The sequence below is a fragment of the Rhinolophus ferrumequinum genome, chromosome 21 (assembly GCF_004115265.2).
Source record: "Rhinolophus ferrumequinum isolate MPI-CBG mRhiFer1 chromosome 21, mRhiFer1_v1.p, whole genome shotgun sequence".
Classification (NCBI taxonomy): Eukaryota; Metazoa; Chordata; class Mammalia; order Chiroptera; family Rhinolophidae; genus Rhinolophus; species Rhinolophus ferrumequinum.
The window spans coordinates 12,911,697-12,929,901 of NC_046304.1; the positions used below are offsets into that span (position 1 = coordinate 12,911,697).

General features: G+C 39.5%; 1 protein-coding gene across 2 annotated transcripts in view; it reads left to right on the plus strand.

Annotated features, from left to right (window-relative positions):
- Positions 1–18,205, plus strand: part of RABEP1 (rabaptin, RAB GTPase binding effector protein 1) — an 84,256-nt gene that overhangs the window by 63,014 nt on the left and 3,037 nt on the right. For both annotated transcript variants that reach the window (XM_033089441.1, XM_033089443.1), the window contains exons 9-17: positions 593–1,060; positions 2,316–2,420; positions 4,174–4,290; positions 9,394–9,492; positions 10,756–10,896; positions 13,652–13,841; positions 14,484–14,539; positions 16,623–16,721; positions 17,678–17,794. In XM_033089441.1, the coding sequence (XP_032945332.1) occupies positions 593–1,060; positions 2,316–2,420; positions 4,174–4,290; positions 9,394–9,492; positions 10,756–10,896; positions 13,652–13,841; positions 14,484–14,539; positions 16,623–16,721; positions 17,678–17,794 (1,392 nt within the window). The remainder of the gene's footprint in view (positions 1–592; positions 1,061–2,315; positions 2,421–4,173; positions 4,291–9,393; positions 9,493–10,755; positions 10,897–13,651; positions 13,842–14,483; positions 14,540–16,622; positions 16,722–17,677; positions 17,795–18,205) is intronic.

Consider the following 18,205-nt stretch of genomic DNA (forward strand, 5'->3'; position numbering starts at 1 on the left):
TAGGTGTTGTGATTTGCTGCTTTATAATTATCATTATATGATAGTTACTTCCCAAGTCTCTGTCTAAAGACTTAGATGTCCCTGTATCAGGCGGACATCTCCCCCTGGATATGCAACAGGCCCCTCACATTCAACATAGCCAGCAACGAATTTCCGGAGACCTTCCCTGACTCCTTATGTCTGGACTAAGTTCCTCTTCTGAGTTACCAAAGCATTAGGTACAGAGCTTGTAGCCTATCATTTTATTAAATACAATTTTCTCACAGCCTGCTTGTTTATTTTTTTTCACGAAACCGTAAACTTCTTGAGGTCAGAGATTGCTCACAGTTGTGTCCTGAGCTCACAGGATGCAAGTTGTATTTTTCTGTATCATAGATATAAGTGGTGTCTTGCTCACAGTTTTATCCTGAGTGCTTGGTTTAGTGCCCAGCATATAGAAGACAATAAATGTTTGTTCAATGAATATATGAAGGTAACACATGAATGATTATCATGTGTAACACATGGCAAAATACTTTTAACATATGGTACTTATTTTTTTTTTAAATATAAAGAATTGCCTAACGTGACAATATGTATGTTCACATTTCAGGAGCATCTAGATAGCACCCATGGTTCAGTCCATTCTTTAGATGCAGATTTACTGTTGCCCTCGGGAGATCCATTCAGTAAATCGGACAGTGACATGTTTAAAGATGGACTCAGGAGAGCACAGTCTACAGACAGCTTGGGAACCTCAGGCTCACTGCAATCCAAAGCTTTAGGCTATAACTACAAAGCAAAATCTGCTGGAAACTTGGACGAATCAGATTTTGGACCGTTGGTCGGAGCAGATTCGGTGTCTGAGAACTTTGATACTGCCTCCCTCGGGTCACTGCAAATGCCAAGTGGATTTCTGTTAACCAAAGATCAGGAAAAAGCAATCAAGGCAATGACACCAGAACAAGAAGAGACGGCGTCGCTCCTCTCCAGTGTCACCCAGGGTGTGGAAAGTGCTTACGTGTCCCCCAGTGGTTACCGCTTAGTCAGTGAGACAGAGTGGAATCTCCTGCAGAAAGAGGTGAGTTGTCTTTTTTCCTTCTGCTCACTTTGAGCGATACTGGGTAGCTCTGGGATTTAGTGTTCATTCAGAGGATAGTCCTGGAGTCAGACCTTCACATGTTGCCTGCAGATGGATGTTAACCCCTATTGTCTGACCCTTACAGAGTCTGCTTTGGCTGTTCCAGGTGACTGTGATGGATAAGGGAACTAACTAGCTAATCACATGGAGTGTGACCGTCACCTGAAGCCGCACCTCTGAAGTGGGAGCAGCCTGCCTGAATAGCATAGCCGAGTTTAAGTTAGAGTAGCCTGAATTTGGTTTGTTCTGCAGTTTCTGTAGTTTCAATGTATTACAAGATTCCTACTTTTTCATCTTTGCTTGAGATCTAAAGTGCAGGTGCTTGTCAGCAGTCACTGCTGAGAGGGAGTTAAAGGAGGGGGTGGAAAATAAGGGAGAGAAAAGAAGGCAACCTTTAATGAAGTGAATTTTCTACTGATAGTATTTGCAAATTCAGAAGTAAGATTAGGAGATAAAAATTTAAGTATATACTTGCATAGTGCTTTGTAGAATACAGAGCCCTTTCACATCTCTTTGAGCTTTCTGATAATAATAAAGGAGTCAGGATATGATTGTCCCCAACTTACAGATGAGGAAACTAGCTCAGAAGGTCAAGTGAGTTGCTTAAGTTTCCCCTTTGACTTAGCAGCCAAACCTGGGTTAGAATCCAGGTTTTCTGACTTGCAGTGCTTTCCCTTGCTTGGGGCTACTTTTCTTTAAAGAAGCTGTCACTCAGTAAGTGGAACAGCTTATTAAGCGTGAAAGAAACGATTCTCCTTGGTCTTGTGCAAAGCACGTGAGAAGGTGCGACTTAATAGTTTCATACCTGCTTGTAATTGGAGCAGGTGAGACGGTTACTGGGTACTGGTTCCTCCTCCCATCCCCCTCCTTGGTTGGATTTAAATTGTGAGTGCAAGAGTACAGTAGTACCTTGTGCTTACTTTGTGTTGTCCTCACATGTGGTGTTTTGTAGCCATTAGCCTTGTTGGTGGCCAAGTTGTGTCCCTTGTTTTCCTGTCATACTTGCATTAGAGCTTACGACTTTTTAGAATCTGACCCGGTGTTTTAATTTTTTGCCTTAAGTCCCTGAAGAAATTGTTTACTCCATGTTCTACTTTAAATAACATATGAGTAGGTAAGACTGTGCCTGTGCTCAAGTGTGGGATGTAGAATTACTTTGTTCTACCTGATAAGAGGTAATTTTGATGCCCTTCAGGTACATAATGCTGGAAATAAACTTGGTAGACGTTGTGATATGTGTTCCAATTATGAAAAACAGTTACAAGGAATTCAGATTCAGGAGGCTGAAACAAGAGACCAGGTGAGTTTCTTTTGGGTATGCCAGACTGGTTGTCCTTTTCATTGGAGGGGCAGAAATAATTGTGTTTTTATTCTCTCCCATTTGCTTCATGAAGTATACCCATCTTGTTAAATATGAAGTAATGTGGTGCATGTATGTCGGTTACATTTCCACTGGGAGCACATTAGAACCTCTGCTTTTCTGTGTCTTTGTTTCGTTAGTTTGCCCAGCACTACACAGGTCAGCTCAGCTCCTTTCTCTTCCCTCCCAACCTGCAGCCCTTCTGCCCACGGCCTAAGAGTGATATTGTCGTGGGAAATGCTTTATGATATGGAGATTTAGGGAGGTAAAAGATTGGCTTTAGCCCCTAATGGAATAAAAGCTTAATTGAATATAAATTAATCCGTATTTGGAGTCTTCATTATTTATTACCTACTTCTTATCATAAATGTGTTGATAATTTACAGAGTTACAGAAATTAAGATCAGGCAGATCTGGTGAGATTGATGAGTACCTTTCCAAACACAGTGCCTAATAATGGGTTCCTTGATAACATTTAGGAAATAATGTAGAATTTCATGAGAGTGGGCTTGTGAAAGTATATGTAAGAAAAAGTTAATTTTTTTTCTTATATTTCCAAATTGTTCTTTGATTGTTATGAAGATTGTTCACCTGGTCTTTAAAATAAGTTTAAGCAGTTAGAATGATGGTTTAATATTTTCAAATGCCATTGGCATGCTTTTTTGCATATATGCTTTTTTTTGTAGATGATTTAAAAGTAAATTTCTAAAGCTATTTGTGAAACTAATATAGTTGGCCTCTGATAGTATGGCATTGGAATGGTCTATCTTGGGCCCATAGTTATTTCAGTAGACGTCTTACTGGTGCTTCATCTGCGCTTGGCATTTTGCCGAATCCTGGGCATTCAGGTACAGATAGAGCACAGTACTGCCCTGAGCAGCTTCCTGTGTTGCCCACCAAGCCATCAAGTCAGTATAGTTTTTTCTTGAGATGTGCACGTAAAACTAGAGGAGGGGCAGGGCATCTGACTTAACTCTGGGCTCAGTTGAGTAACACTTGTGCATAACACGTGAGCTAAGTTTGCTTTAGAGCTGGAGTAAAAATCAATTAGGAAAAGAAGTGGGGAAAGGGTATTCAAGGAGAGGAAAGATGTACAAAGGAACAGAGTTATGAAGGAAAATGATGTGTTCTAGGAAGTGTGAGTAGTTCATGGGCCTGGCCATGGGTGTGTGTGTGTGTGTGTGTGTGTGTGTGTGTGTGTGTGTGTGTGTTACAAACTCACAGGAGAGGAAGCTACAGAGGAAGGCCCCTACGAGCTCATTGAGGGAGGGGTGATGATTGAAGGGATTTAAATTTTACTTTCGGAGGCATTTAGGGACTTTAAATAGGGAGATATTAATACAATTTGCCTTTTGTTTTAGAAAAAATGTATAGTGTTAGTATGGATTATAGATTGGAGGCAGAGGATAGACTAGAGTCCAGGAGGCCGGTGTCCTAGCCTAGAGGACCCAGGAGGAAAAGCAGATATTTACAAATGAGATAATGTATGTGAAAAATGACTTGTTAACTGTAGAGCATAGTACAGTCATTGAACTAGGTCGTCCATCTCATTTCTTTCTGAATTGACAAGTCCATTATGTTCTTCAGGGAAAGGAAAGATTCGATTTTTAAAAAATTTTCTGGAGTTATGGATTGTTTTCAGTTTATAAAAAATTCTGGTACTTCCTTCTAATTGACATTTAAAATTACATAGGTGAAAAAACTACAGGTGATGCTAAGGCAAGCAAATGACCAGTTAGAGAAGACAATGAAAGATAAACAGGAACTAGAAGACTTCATAAAGCAGAGCACTGAAGATTCAAGTCATCAGGTAAATGAGGGTTTTTAGAAAGTGACCATGGGACATGACTGGGTTGTTTAAATTAAAACATTTGAAAACAGTAAAGTTTCTTTCTTGCCCTGAAGATGTGGCAGTTCTTTGTTTCCTCTTACTAGTTTTACTCTGGTATCTGTTTTATAGATGTTACAACAATAACATTTGACATAACTGGTTAATGAATATCAGGAAGTTCTGATTCTCCTTTCCCCTTTGTTTTTCATTTGGTTTTGCTGCTGCGCAATAAACTTGCTGACAAGAAAGATATTAATTATCTTCTCTTTGACTTTTTAAAAGTATAGCATTCATAGTAAAAACCCAGACATACCAGAACTAACATGTGTGTAACCACCGTCAAGGTCAAGTTAATAGACATTAGCCAGTACCCTAGAAGCCTTACCTCTCCCCTCCTCGAGAGGTAACCGCACTGTCCTAACTTCTAACACCATTAGATTAGTTTTGTCTGTTTATTGTAACAAATAAATCATATAGTTTGTATTCTTTTGTGTCTGTCTTCCTCCATTCCACATGTGAGATGTGTGTAGCAGTAGTTCATTTTCATGTAGTACAGTTGTACCATTGTATGGATAGATCACAATTTATATATCACAGTGAGTGTTTGGATTGTGTCCAGTTCTGGGATGGTTATGAATAATTCTACTTTGAAATTTCTGGTAGGGCTTGTTGTGCATGTTTCTACTGGATATGTACCTAGGAGTGAAATGCCTGGGTCACAATGTTCAAAATGTATGTCAACTTTAGTAGATAATAATGCCACACAGTTTTCCAACGTAGTTGTGTGAATTTATAGTCCCACCAGCAGTGTATGAGAAGAATTCCTGTGGGTCCAGTCTTGACAGACTTCATTTTGTTAGTTATTTTAATTATAGCTGTTTTGGTGGATCTCACTGTGGCTTAGTTTGCATTTCTCTGATGACCACTGAGGTTATGTAGCATCTTTCATGTTTGTTGGCTATTGGTATATCGTTTTGTGTGTGTGTGTGAGAGAGAGATTCCTTCTCAAGTTCTTATACTCGTTTTTCTATTGGCTTGTGTTTTATTTTTAAATTTTTTTTATTATTTGTATTTCTGATTTGTTAGGAGTTCTTTATATAATCTTATTATGCCTTTTAGTGATTTGTGTTGCAGATGTTTTCTACCCAATATCTTGCTTTCATTATTTTAATGGTGTCTTTTCATGAACAGAAGTTCTTAATTTTAATGTAGTCAAATTTATTGATCTTTTCTTTATGATTAGTGATTTTTGCCCCCGTTTTCTTACCCTGGGATTATGAAGATCTTTTCATATATTTTGTACAAGCTTTATTTTGAAGTCCACTCACATTTATATCTAAAACCTATCTAGAACAGTTTTATGCATGTGCTGTAGATAAGGCTAAACTTTTATTTTTTATATGGACATCTAGTTCCTATACAGTTTAGTGAAAACATCATCTTTTCTCCACTGCTCTGCAAGGTCGTCTTTATCATCTATCAAGTGAAGATACATGTGCAGGTCCATTTTGGGGACTCTCTTCTGTTAGACTGGGCTATTCATCTATTTTTTGTGCCAAATTCTATGCTGTAATTTATAGTAAAATCTTCATTTGGTTCTTTTGTATATTACTAGTTTTTATTTTTCTGTTGAGAACTCTGTTTTCCTTCAATTCAGAAGTACTTAACCTTTATCCGATGCAGCATAGTTACAATAGCTACTTTACAGTTTTTGATAATTCTACCTGAGGTCATCATGGGGTTAGCATGTGTTGATTTTCTTTCCTCTTGAGAATCAGTCACATTTTCCTGATTCTTTCCATGTCAGGTACTTTTATATTGTATCCTTGGAATTATGAATATTTTATTATGAAGCTCTGGATTCTGTTCGTCTGATTAGGTTCACGTCACAGGTTCTGTCTTGCCTTCTGTGAGTGGTAGTTCTAATGTCAGTTCATTTTTTAAAAGCCTTTGCAATGCTGCTTTGGATCTGTACACGTATGTATACATTAAGGGTGAGTGCGGGGCTTGTGCTGGTTTATACACAGTATTAGGGGATCCTTTTTCTAGCTATCTCCTCTCAGATTACCTCTGCTCTTCAGCTCACAGAGACCCTGTCCTGGCCCTGTGAGGCCCCGTGATCAGAAAGAGTTTTATCTCCTGTGCTGCTGCAGCTGTTGATGCTTTAACTGGGGCAACCCTCAGATTAAAGCTGAAAAGGAAGTAGGAAAAAAACCACCCCAAACTGTAAACTCACTCCTGTATGAATCGCTTCTTCCCTTTTTGACTTCCCTTCCTAGACTGTCTACTTTTGCTTATTTTTCAGAGTCCTCAGGTAGTTGCTTTTGTATTTTATCCAGAGTTTTTAGTTGTAATCGGGAGAGAAAGGCCATATTGTGCTTAGTCCATCTCGGACAGTCCCAGAAGTCTGTGTTCTCTCATATTTTTGTTTATCAGACATATCTTTTTTTTCCACTTTCATTCAACAAGGTTGCTATTACCATCTATAGAATTCTGAGTACTTAAGTTCTTTTATTTCAGCACTTTGAAGGTATCATTCCATTGCTTCTGGCTTTCAGGTTTCTGATTAGAAGTCAGCTGGCTGTCTTATTGTTGCTCCTTTGAAGGTAAACCGTGATTGTTTTCCTGGTTATTGAATTTATTTATTTTTTATTAAACTTTTTTTTTTTAACTTTTATTTATATTAAGAGCTTATTTCCAGGACCCATGCGCTCCAAGTCAAGTAGTTGTTTCAGTCTAGTTGTGGAGGCTCACAGTGGCCCATGTGGGGATCGAACCGGCAACCTTGTTGTTAACAGCACTGCGCTCTAACCAGCTGAGTTAACCGGCGGCCCCTTCCTGACTGTTTTAAAGATGTTCTTTTTGGCTTTTGTTTTTGGCAGTGTTTGTGATATACCGAGGTGTTTTTTCCTTCATATTTCTCCTGTTTGGGGTTCACGGGGTTTCTTGGATCTCTGAATTGATGTCTTGCATCATAATTGGAATAGCCTCAGCCATTAATTATGTCCCTTTAAAAAACTTGTTTTTATTGAGACATACATACAGTAAAGCGCACAAATGTCAAGTGTACAATATGTGAAAAGTTTTACCAGGGTAAACCCCTTGGACATTTCTAATACACTCATGCTGTTTCCTAATAAATAAATACCGCACCCGCGTATACATAGAGGTAGCAAGTATTCTGAAGTTTAATGCTATGTTTTAGCGTTGCTTGTTCTTGAACGTCATATAAGTGGATCATATAGGATGTAGCCTTTTGCATCTGGTTTATTTTGTCATTATGTCTGTCAGACTCGTCCTTATTGTTCTATACATCAGTAGTTACACTTTAATACTATGTATAGTCTATTTGATGGATATACCACCATAATTTATACTACAGTTGAGGGACACTTGGGTTGTTTCTGGATGTTGACTATTGTGAATGAATAATATATTTTCTAATATTCTTGTATGTGTCTTTCATGTGGACATATGGACTCATTTCTCCTGAGTATACCTAGGAGTGAAATTGCAGAGTTGTTGCATAGGCTTATTTTTAGCTCTACTAGCTATTTCCATTGGCCATTATTTCTTCAAATATTTATATATGTTAGACCTTCACATTGCGTCTACGTGTTTTTTTTAATCTCTCCTGTTTTTCCTGTTTTTTGTCTTTGTTTATTTTCTTCAGATCTATGTTCTAGTTCACTAATTTTCTCTTCAAATGGGTCTAATCTGTTGAACTCATCCATTGAATTTTTAATTTAGGTAACTGATTTTTTTCCAGTTTATTATTTCCATTTGGTAATTTTTCATTGTTTACAGTTCTCTGGAAAATTTTGTCTTTTAAATCTCTGAACATATCAAGTATAGTTATTTTAAAGTCTGCCTCTAATAATTCACATCTGGATTCATTGTAGATCTGTTTCTGTTATCAAGTTTGTTTTTATCTTTTCCTTTTGTTTTTTTTTTAATCATATTTTCTTGTGCATTTTTACTTGAGTGCTTTATGTGAAGAATTTTTGAAATAATATAAAGCCATTTTCCTTATAAAAGGCAGGCAAATAATTGTACTAACAATCCTGGATCACCTTAATCTGGTTATAGGAATTGAGATTATATGAATTCGTGATAGTTGTATTATTTTAAATTCTTCCTTTACCCTCAGTTGTGGCCATTTTGGGACACAATACAATGTACAGGAGTCCCTTTGTATAATGGATCCCGAACTCTTAACTTTTGCCACCCTATTCTGGGGCTCTCAAACTCTTTGCTCAGCTTCTCAGTTTCACATCTGTTTCTTTTGAATTGGCACATTCCTCTAAATAAGGGGTGTTCCAGATGCTTCACTGAACTCTAGGTGTCCTCATTGTGGTCCTTGGCTCTGTGATTCTTTTTGCCTTGTTCTCCAGTGCCTTCAAGTAGATGTCATTTATATTTTTGTCTTGTTTTCCTAATTCTCAATAGAAAGGTTAGTTCACATTATCTAATTTGCTACTATTGGAAGCAGAATTCTGACAATAATTTTTTAAATACTTAAATTTTTTTTTATTTTTATAATTCTTATGTATGAGTCATCAACGTTCACATAAATCTCTCCCCAGGAACATTAAAACTAATTCAAGGGAGTTTGGAGTTCAATAATATTAATCATGTGTTTATTACTCTTAGTAAATCATTGTAGAAGATTGCAACTGTTCAGAAAATATTTCATTTGTCCTTTAAACTATGTGTTTTTTGGGTGTTTTTTTTTTTGTGGACAGAGTTTCAAATTTTTCTTTTTCTTTCTTTTTTTAAGCTCCTTTAAGATTAATACTTATAACTAGGTCACATGGATCTGTATCTATGTCTAGAGACCCATCTAAATGGCAGCACATGACCCCAGGCAGTTTTGTTACTGCTTTGTGTTACCTGAAAGGCTGAGGCTTTGTACACAGCAGATGCACATGTATCTGTTGAATGAATGATGAGTGGGTTATAATGAACAAATAAAACGTCAGTTCTGTACATTAAATAAGCAGGAGATGGAAGAGTTAGTTTTAGAATAACTGGTTTCCTAACTGTGTTATTTTCTGTGTATGCATTTCTTTTCCCCCAAAGATTTCTGCACTTGTCCTAAGAGCCCAAGCATCTGAGATCTTACTTGAAGAGTTACAGCAGGGGTTTTCCCAAGCAAAGAGGGATGTTCAGGAACAGATGGTAAGTTAACATTTAAATAAACATATATAACTGTATTAAATATAGTCCTTTGTGTTGTATCTTGAAATCATCTTTGATACGACCAAAGTGGTTACTGTATGTTCTCCGTGGCCTATTGGACGCTAGTAATGGACAAGATTATGTAGACATAATTATTATGTAAAGACATCATTTATTTTTTTTAAACTTTTATTTATTTTAAGTGTGTTTTTCCAGGACCCATCAGCTCTAAGTCACATAGTTATTTCAGTCTAGTTGTGAAGGGCACAGCTGACAGTGGCCCATGTGGGGATTGAACTGGCAACCTTGTTAAGAGCACCACGCTCTAACCAACTGAGCTAACTGGCTGTCCTGACATTATTGTATAGTAAAAAATACAGTAAAAAAAATTTTACTATAGTACAAGACTAGCTCTTATATAATATATAATATAATATAATAAAATATAATATAATACCGGGTCTTATATTAATTTTTGCTCCAAAAGATGCATTAGAGCTGATTGTCCGGTTAGGTCTTATTTTCAGGGGAAACATGGTATGTATATGTTTAAGTTAAGTGACTTAGTATTAAAACTTAGCAGAAATTAAACACTTTTGTAGAATTTTATTTTATACTAAAATTCATTGTAATAGCTTATAAATTGATATAAATTCATAGGAAGTTCCTAAAATTGTTTTATACATCAGCAAGCAGAGTAGGAGCCGGTCCCATTTTAATGAGCTACTGAAGTGTCCTATATTTCGCAAGCATATCTCCTCTTGATGATGGCTCATGGGGGTTCTTAGGCCATTCACAGTGACCCTGAGCTTGGTCATCTGTATATGTAATAAAAGATGTAGATGCTGCTCTTTGTTTCTCCTGCCTCCTGCTGAATGCATAATGAGGAATGAGGAGTTGTCTTGGAGTACATGCCCTGTTTGATGTAAGTCTTGATTGTGTCAGCCACTTCCATTGAGCTAACGATACTGGCCCTTCTGTAGTTCAGGGATATGGGGAAAGAGATTCATTACTTTTAAGCTGTTGGGAGAAACAGCAGAGAATGAGCTCAGATAGCTTGATTCATCACCTGTCTCCTTGAATATATGTAGAAAGGCTGCAAGTAAAAAAATCTCTGAGCTGCTCTTTGTAAGTTTTAGAGAGCTTTCGTATGTACCCTCCATCTTCAGCCCTCATTTGGTTTGGCCTTGTTTTTCTCTGGTGCAGCTATGAGCAGATAGGATTTACCTTTCTGGCTGTGATTAGTATCTGTTTCTATTTTAGGCAGTGCTGATGCAGTCACGGGAACAGGTTTCAGAAGAGCTGGTGAGGTTACAGAAAGATAATGACAGTCTTCAGGGAAAGCATAGCTTGCATATGTCATTACAGCAAGCAGAAGACTTCATTCTCCCGGATACTATAGAGGTAACTTATTTTCTACATGATCAAAAATGTGCACAAGTACATTTTCTCAAATGGCTAAAATTTTTCTTCTTAAACAACAGATTTTATTGAGATATAATTAATATACCAAATAATTCACCTGTGTAAATTGTACAATTCAGTGATTTTTAGTATATTCTCAGAAGTGTAGCCATCACCACAATCAATTTTAGAACATTTCATCACCTCAGAAAGAAACTCCTCCCCCTTTATTCCTTCTCTCCCATAGCCTTAAGCAACTACTAATCTATTTACTGTTTGTAGATGGCCCTGTTTTGGACTTTCACATGACTGGAATCATACAATTTGTGGCCTTTTGTGTCGGGCTTCTCTCACATAGTATACTATTTTCGAGGTCATTCGTGTCATAGCATGTTAATCCCTTCATTTCTTTTCATGGCTGAATAGTACTCCACTGTATGGCTATTTTGTTAATTCATTCGTCTGTCGAAGGACATTTGGGTTGTTTCCACTTTTGGACTATTATGAATAATGTTGTTATAAACATTCATGTTCAGGTTTTCATGTGGACATACATTTTCATTTCTCTTGCGTATAAACTTGGAAATAGGACTACTGGGTCCTATGAGAACTCTGTGTTTAATCATTTGAGGGTTTCTCCACATCCTCACCAACACTTGTCTCACTTTTTTGATTACAACCATGCAGTGGGTGTGAAGTGGTACCTCATTGTGGTTTTGATTTGCGTTTCCCTAATGACTAATGATGTTGAGCATCTTTTCATGTGTTTATTGGCCTTTTGTTTATCTTCCTTTGAGAAATGTCTGTTCAGATCCTTTGCTCATTTTTATATTTCTTTTTTATTATTGAATTATAAGAGTTCTTTATATATTCTTGACATAAGTCCCTTATCAGGTAAATGATTTGCAGATATTTTCTCCCATTCTCTGGATTATCTTTTTCACTTTCCTGACAGTGTCCTTTGAAGCACAAAAGTTTTAAATTTTGATGAAGTCCAATTTTGATGAAGTCCAGTTTCTTCTGTTGCTCCTGCTTTCAGTGTCGTATCTAAGAATCCTTTGCCAAATTAAAGGTTTATAAATTATTCTTATAGGACCAAAGTGAGAAAGCACCAGAAATTAAATGTTTGAAGGGGTCACCACGCTGGCTCCTTGTGATGTTTTTCTATTTAGCACGTGAAAGGGAATATACCACACTCACTCTCCTTCTGACTTCCAGTACCTTCTATGGCACTTCTAGTCACTTCCGTTCTTCTGTGGTTGGATGAATCTGGGCCACAAAACCAGAAGTTTCCCTGAGACATTCATAACTATCTCCTTAACTTTCTCTAACCTTTATTACCCATACATTTTTAAACCTTTTAACATATAAAAAACATGTCATCTTAGGGTAAACCCAAATAAACACTATAAACAGTCAGGCAAAGATGAAATTTCTGAGAGCAATTTTCCCAGCAAAACAGAAAAATGTTACTTGTAATATCCTTTCTTTCTTTTATTTAAAAAAAGAATTGTTAAGAGTTATTTAAATATAAAACATTACCTAAATTTATAGTTTTGTAAGTAACAGTTTTCCCTAATCCTACCTCTACAGTTTGCACCTCATTCTTTCGTCTTTCTCTTGTATACACACATAACATTAGTGTTGATTTTGGTTTTCCTTTTACTCATTCTCAAGGGCTCCATTGCCTACCTGCCCTAAGCTCCTTCTGTCTCATCCCTCTTCCCCGCCCCCCCAGCATGTGCTCTCAGCTCAGGTTACTGGCACTCTCAGGAGAGCTCTCCTTTCTGAACTGGTGACTGATCTCATCAAGGAGAAAGTTTGGGGGACCTGTCTCCTGCCATCAGCATACCACTCTCCACCTCTGTTAAACTTTTCTCTTTTGGCAGGAAAGATTCCTATCTTCCATGTTCTCTCAAGACTTTTCATTCCCAGACTTAAAAAAATTTTGAGAATCCTTGAAGGATGTAATCAGACTAGCCTGTAAGCCTTGATTCTTATTAGAGCTGCTTCAGCAATATGTCTTAGGAAATATCCTTGTGACAGTTTTTTAGGTACTCTCTCTCTTTTTTTTTTTTTTTTTTGCTGTCCCTTAAATTTATGTACATTTGGTAGTTATCTCAGAAACCCAGTTTTTGTTTTAAAGTTGCTTTAAGATATAATCGGGGGGATTTTTAAAAGAAGACAACTAAAATTTAGGGAAAAACTAAGATTTAAGCTGAATTTATTGTAGCAAACAGCTGATCACCTTAGAAGGCCACTCTTTGCCCTGTTTGCCTGTGACTAACACACTACTCTGCTCGTGGTAGATGTTCAGCAGGTGTCTGGAGGAGTGAGCAAATTTGGTCTTCGAGTTCGAACTTGCTTCTGAGTTTGTCTTCGTGGTCCTCATACCCTGACTCCCCTCAAATTTAATCAAGTCAGAGAAGCTCCTAAGCGGTTCGTGGTGAATGCACATTGTTTAGTCACTTAGCATTTTTATTTTTCTGCTTATGAAACAGTTTTGAGGGGAAAATATGTAGGTCACAATACAAACTTTTTGGCTGAAAATGTCTTATTTTTCTAACGTACTGAATGTTCTTGTGACATGGCACTAGCCCCTTGAAGCCCCAAGTGGGTTGGAGTTGAAAGTCTTTAACTTTTGAGTCATTTAAAACAATATCTGAAATTCTGATTGCAGAAAATCTTTAGCTTCTATTGTTTATATTTTCTTTCATCCTCACAAACCCAGTAACCATTTGTTTCTTGAATGCAGGCACTCCGGGAGTTGGTACTGAAATACCGGGAGAACATCATTAATGTGCGGACAGCAGCAGACCACATGGAAGAGAAGCTGAAGGCCGAGATCCTTTTCCTAAAAGAGCAGATTCAAGCAGAACAATGCTTAAAAGAAAACCTTGAAGAAACCCTGCAGCTGGAAATAGAAAACTGCAAGGAAGAGATAGGTGATAAAAATGATGTAGTTTAGAAATGAAGGCACTAAGTAAAACTTTTTTCTGACTATACGAAGTAACACATGGCCATAGAATGTGGAAAACGAAGGGATAGGAAAGAGTTAAGTAAGGATTCAGTCCATTTTTGCAGATATTCTGATATATCCAGTAATTGGGAGTAAAAACGAACCCCAAAATCGCCCAAACTCATTGTCTTTTTAGAGGCTCCAATGGCCTCTCTGGCAATTGCTAGTAAATAGGAAACTCAGTATTGAACCCAGACCACTGGGGAACGTGACTAGATGGGTGGCATTTCCTTGCATAACTTTGATGTGTTAACAGACTCCTGCTGGGAATGTCTCCACTCCACACCCCAGTGAGAGGTGGATATTTGTTGTATTATTCATTCATGTGGACTCCGCCTTTACCTGAGCTGGATTCTGATGCTGATTGGTTGGGGATCACTTTGAGAAAGGGATGAAGGGATGTTGGTTGTGTCCCGCCCCCCCCCCCCCCCCCCCCCCCGTGTTCAGTATGTATTTGACTCCTTTCCTTATGAGATTAGGGTTATGGTAGAAAGGGAATTGTAAGAAAAACATTTTAATGCACAATAATCAATAAATGCTAACAGTTCTCCCTCTTTTTTCCTCCTAGCTTCCATTTCTAGCTTAAAAGCTGAATTGGAAAGAATAAAAGTAGAAAAGGGACAGGTGAGTTTCATGAGTTTCAAATTCATTCTGTCAGCAACCAGTAGTTATTTATTGAATCCTACTGTTCTAGACCCAAGGAAAAAAAAAAACGTAGTTACGCTATGTCCCTGCCTTCAAGGAACTTCTGTCTAACGGGGAAAATAACAGTGGGATAAGGGTGTAATGATAAGAGACTATTTATTGAGAGGCATGGTCGTGACGTGATATATACTGCAAGCTACAGTAGAAACGTGCACGGGATCTTTTGCAAACAGGAGATGTGTTCTAGCTCGCTCAGCGGCGCCTGCTCTTAGGCACCGTCAGTACCTTTGGTAGATGACCCCCTCCACTCCCTGGCCTCGTTGTTTGTCGGCTCCGTGACCTTCGCCTCCACTTGGCCCGCCTTCCCACTCTTGGCTTCTCCAAGCCCCACGTTCCCTGACCTCGTGATCATCCTTCCGGCTCTTAATCCCGCAGTGCCGTCTGTGAGCACCTCGCTCAGATCGCAAGTCCCCGAACTTTTCCTGTCGACTTCCTCATGGCCTTGCTTTCTTCCCTTCTCAGCCGCATCTTACTTACAGGGGCTGCTTCTTTACCTCGTCTCCCACCAACAGCCGCACGTCCCGAGGCCTTGTCTTTCTGCTGCCCTCACTTGATACTGTCCAACTCTGGATTAATCCTGGTGTCCACCTTCCCTGCCTCTGCCCCGAGCTGCTGATGGCACTGCAACGAGTAACACTGCGTGCTCATGTCATCGGTTGGGCCTGAAGTGCTCCTCAGTCAGCCTTTCATTTGTCCTTAGTTGTCTCCCTTCCGTTCCTCCCAGTGGCTGTTTCAGACAGTCACAGTCACCCCCAACTCAGCAGACGATGGCTTGTACCCCCGTTATCAGCAGTGCCACCTCAGCTTCCGGGCCCCTCAAGGACTTGTTCTCTTACTCTTCTTCCCAGCCTTCTCTCTAGTTTCTTTAAAGAAAATGACTGTTTCTGACCAGTCTTCTCGCCTGCACTTGTGCCTGGACTGAATCCCTCACATCTTTTCCAGGCATCCTCTCAGCCTCCCCCTCACGCATGGGCCTTGAACTACCTCGTTATTGGCCTTTTCCATTGTGTATAAACATGCTTAGATGTTTCGCGTTACAAGGAGAAGAGTTTCTCTTTGGGTCTCACTTCTCAAGCTACCAGTTTTCTTCCCTTTACCTTCAAGGTTCTTGAAAGAGTAGCCTCCCCTGCCTGAGCTCGTCACTCCTCAGCTGCAGTCTGGCTTCGGCCACCACTGCGCTGTGGCGGCTGCACTGGCAGAAATTACCAGAATTCTCATCATGTCCCATCCTTTCCACTCCTACTGCTGCTGTTTATGTTCAGACTTCAATTCTCATGTGGCTTAATGTAACAGCCTAACTTCTTTCCCTGCCTCCAAAATTTATCCCATCCCAATTCATCTTCATAACGAAACCAAGGTGGTCTTTAAAAATTATAAACGCTGTCCCCATCGGGTTGAAAACCCTCCAGTGGTTCCCTTTATTTCCAGGATCGAGTCCTTGTTTCTCAGCCCCACCGGGGACCTTGTGCTCACACTGCTTCTCCAGCTCGGCCTGCAGGGCCCCGCACTCGGCTGCAGCTCGGCAGACTCGCCAGTTCTGAACACATGTTTTACTCATGTCATCTGCTCTGTCCTTTTGGAGTCTCTCTCTCTACCTTCTTTCTCCTCCTTACCACCTTTTTCCTTCTCCTGTAAATTTTTCATTTTTTAAGGATTAAATGTCATCTCTTCACAGAAGCCCTTCCCAACTTTTCTGGCTGAATTAAATGCTTCTTCATCCATGTTTACATGTCAAATTATTTATATGTTCATCTCTCCTGATTTCTCCATCCCCAGGCCTTAAAACATAGCAGGTGCCTAAGAAATATTTAATGAAAGAAATAGGTCTTGAAGAATAAATAGTTCAGAGACCAAAAGGTGAGAAGAGCATTACCGGCACAGCCAATGTCCTGGGCCTAGGAGGGCCTCAGGACTCGGGCGGAATTCTCCAGGCTGCAGGCTCCTCCAGGCCGTGGGCAGTGACCTGGAGCGAGTTTCAGCTTTTCCCTTCTTACTTTCACAGTTGGAATCCACATTAAGAGAGAAGTCTCAACAGCTTGAGAGCCTTCAGGAAATGAAAATCACTTTGGAAGAACAGTTAAAGAAAGAGACTGCTGCTAAGGTAATATTTTTGTTGGTAATTAAATATAAAAGCAGTGCTAAGAATGTAGGGTCACATCTTGCCTGTTTAAAAATTATACATTGCTGCTTTGAATAGTGCCACCTTCTGAAAATTGTCAAGATTCTCTGCTTGCAGAAAGGAAATGAATTGACTTCATTAGAGTTGGGTCAAATCTGGACACTGCCAGCTCGAGGCCTGTGTCATAGGCCTTCCTGGCTTTTGAGGCGTTGGGCTAAAGGGCCATGAACCAAACTTGGCATAGAAGCATTGCTTCCAAAGTATCATTCCATTTGACTCACTTCAAATATTTCATTGAACCATATTTGCTGCCTCAATTTTGATTATTCCAGTTAGAATAAAAGTGCATGAGGCTAATTGTGGGGGAGGTTTCCTAGAAACAGTCTCAGTGAGCTGGGTGGTCAGACCTTTAAGTGTAAAAACACTGGACATGTTATTCAGTAGTCCTTTGTTTTTAGAAATGCTCCCACGCGGTCCTGCTCAAGTGTCTGTAAGGAAGGTGGGAGATAGCCGGGACTGCCTGGGGCACATTCACTGAGAATTTCCCTGACAGATGCTTGACTGTTGTGGTTGTCAGAGGAAATCCCCAAACTTTCTATCCCTATTGCCTGGTAGCTACTGATCTTAGCAGCTGCTTTTTGATGATTAATCACTGTCACCAGGCTGCTGGGGGTACGGGGGTGTGTGCGCGTGCACGCAGTACGTTAATTCATTTTTTTATTCTGGCTTTCATACTCATTTTAGGGACCTACAACAGGTAGCTTAGGCAACTTGCACTTTTGCCCTACAGATAACGGGAGACCAGTAGGATCTAGGAATGTGACAGACACTCCCCTTTCCTCTCTATTAGCAGGAGACTACAGGTTCCCAGCCTTCTAGGTGATTCTGACTTACGGCTCCTTGGCAGTAATCTTCTCTCAAAACTTGTTATTTTTTAGGTTACCATTGAACAACTAATGTTTGAAGAGAAGAACAAAGCTCAGAGGTTGCAGACAGAACTAGATGTCAGTGAACAAGTCCAGAGAGATTTTGTAAAGCTTTCTCAGACCCTTCAGGTGAGGCATTTGGGGAACCTTTGGAGCACCAAGGCACTTTAGGGGGCCTTGGTACCCAGGAGAACCTGCCAGTCCTTAATTCTACCACTGACAACAGCTAAAGGATTAGAGACTGTGGCGGCCCCTCCCCCAGCCCAGATACCGGCCTGGTCGTTCACGCCTAAAGCCAGCTGTGTACCTGATTTGTCCCCCTTCCCTTTCCCTCTGTACCTTGCTGGTCCTTACGAGTCAAGTATAAAGTCCTTAGCATACCGGATAAGACCCTTCCCCACCAGGCCTAGCCCTGTATTTTTTAATCTCCCTGGCGTACATTTTATACTTTATGTTCTAATGTGTTGTAACTACGTGGTTTCTTGCCCAGGGTGCTAATCCCTCTGGTAAGCATCGTGTCTCATCACCTCCGTACTCCTT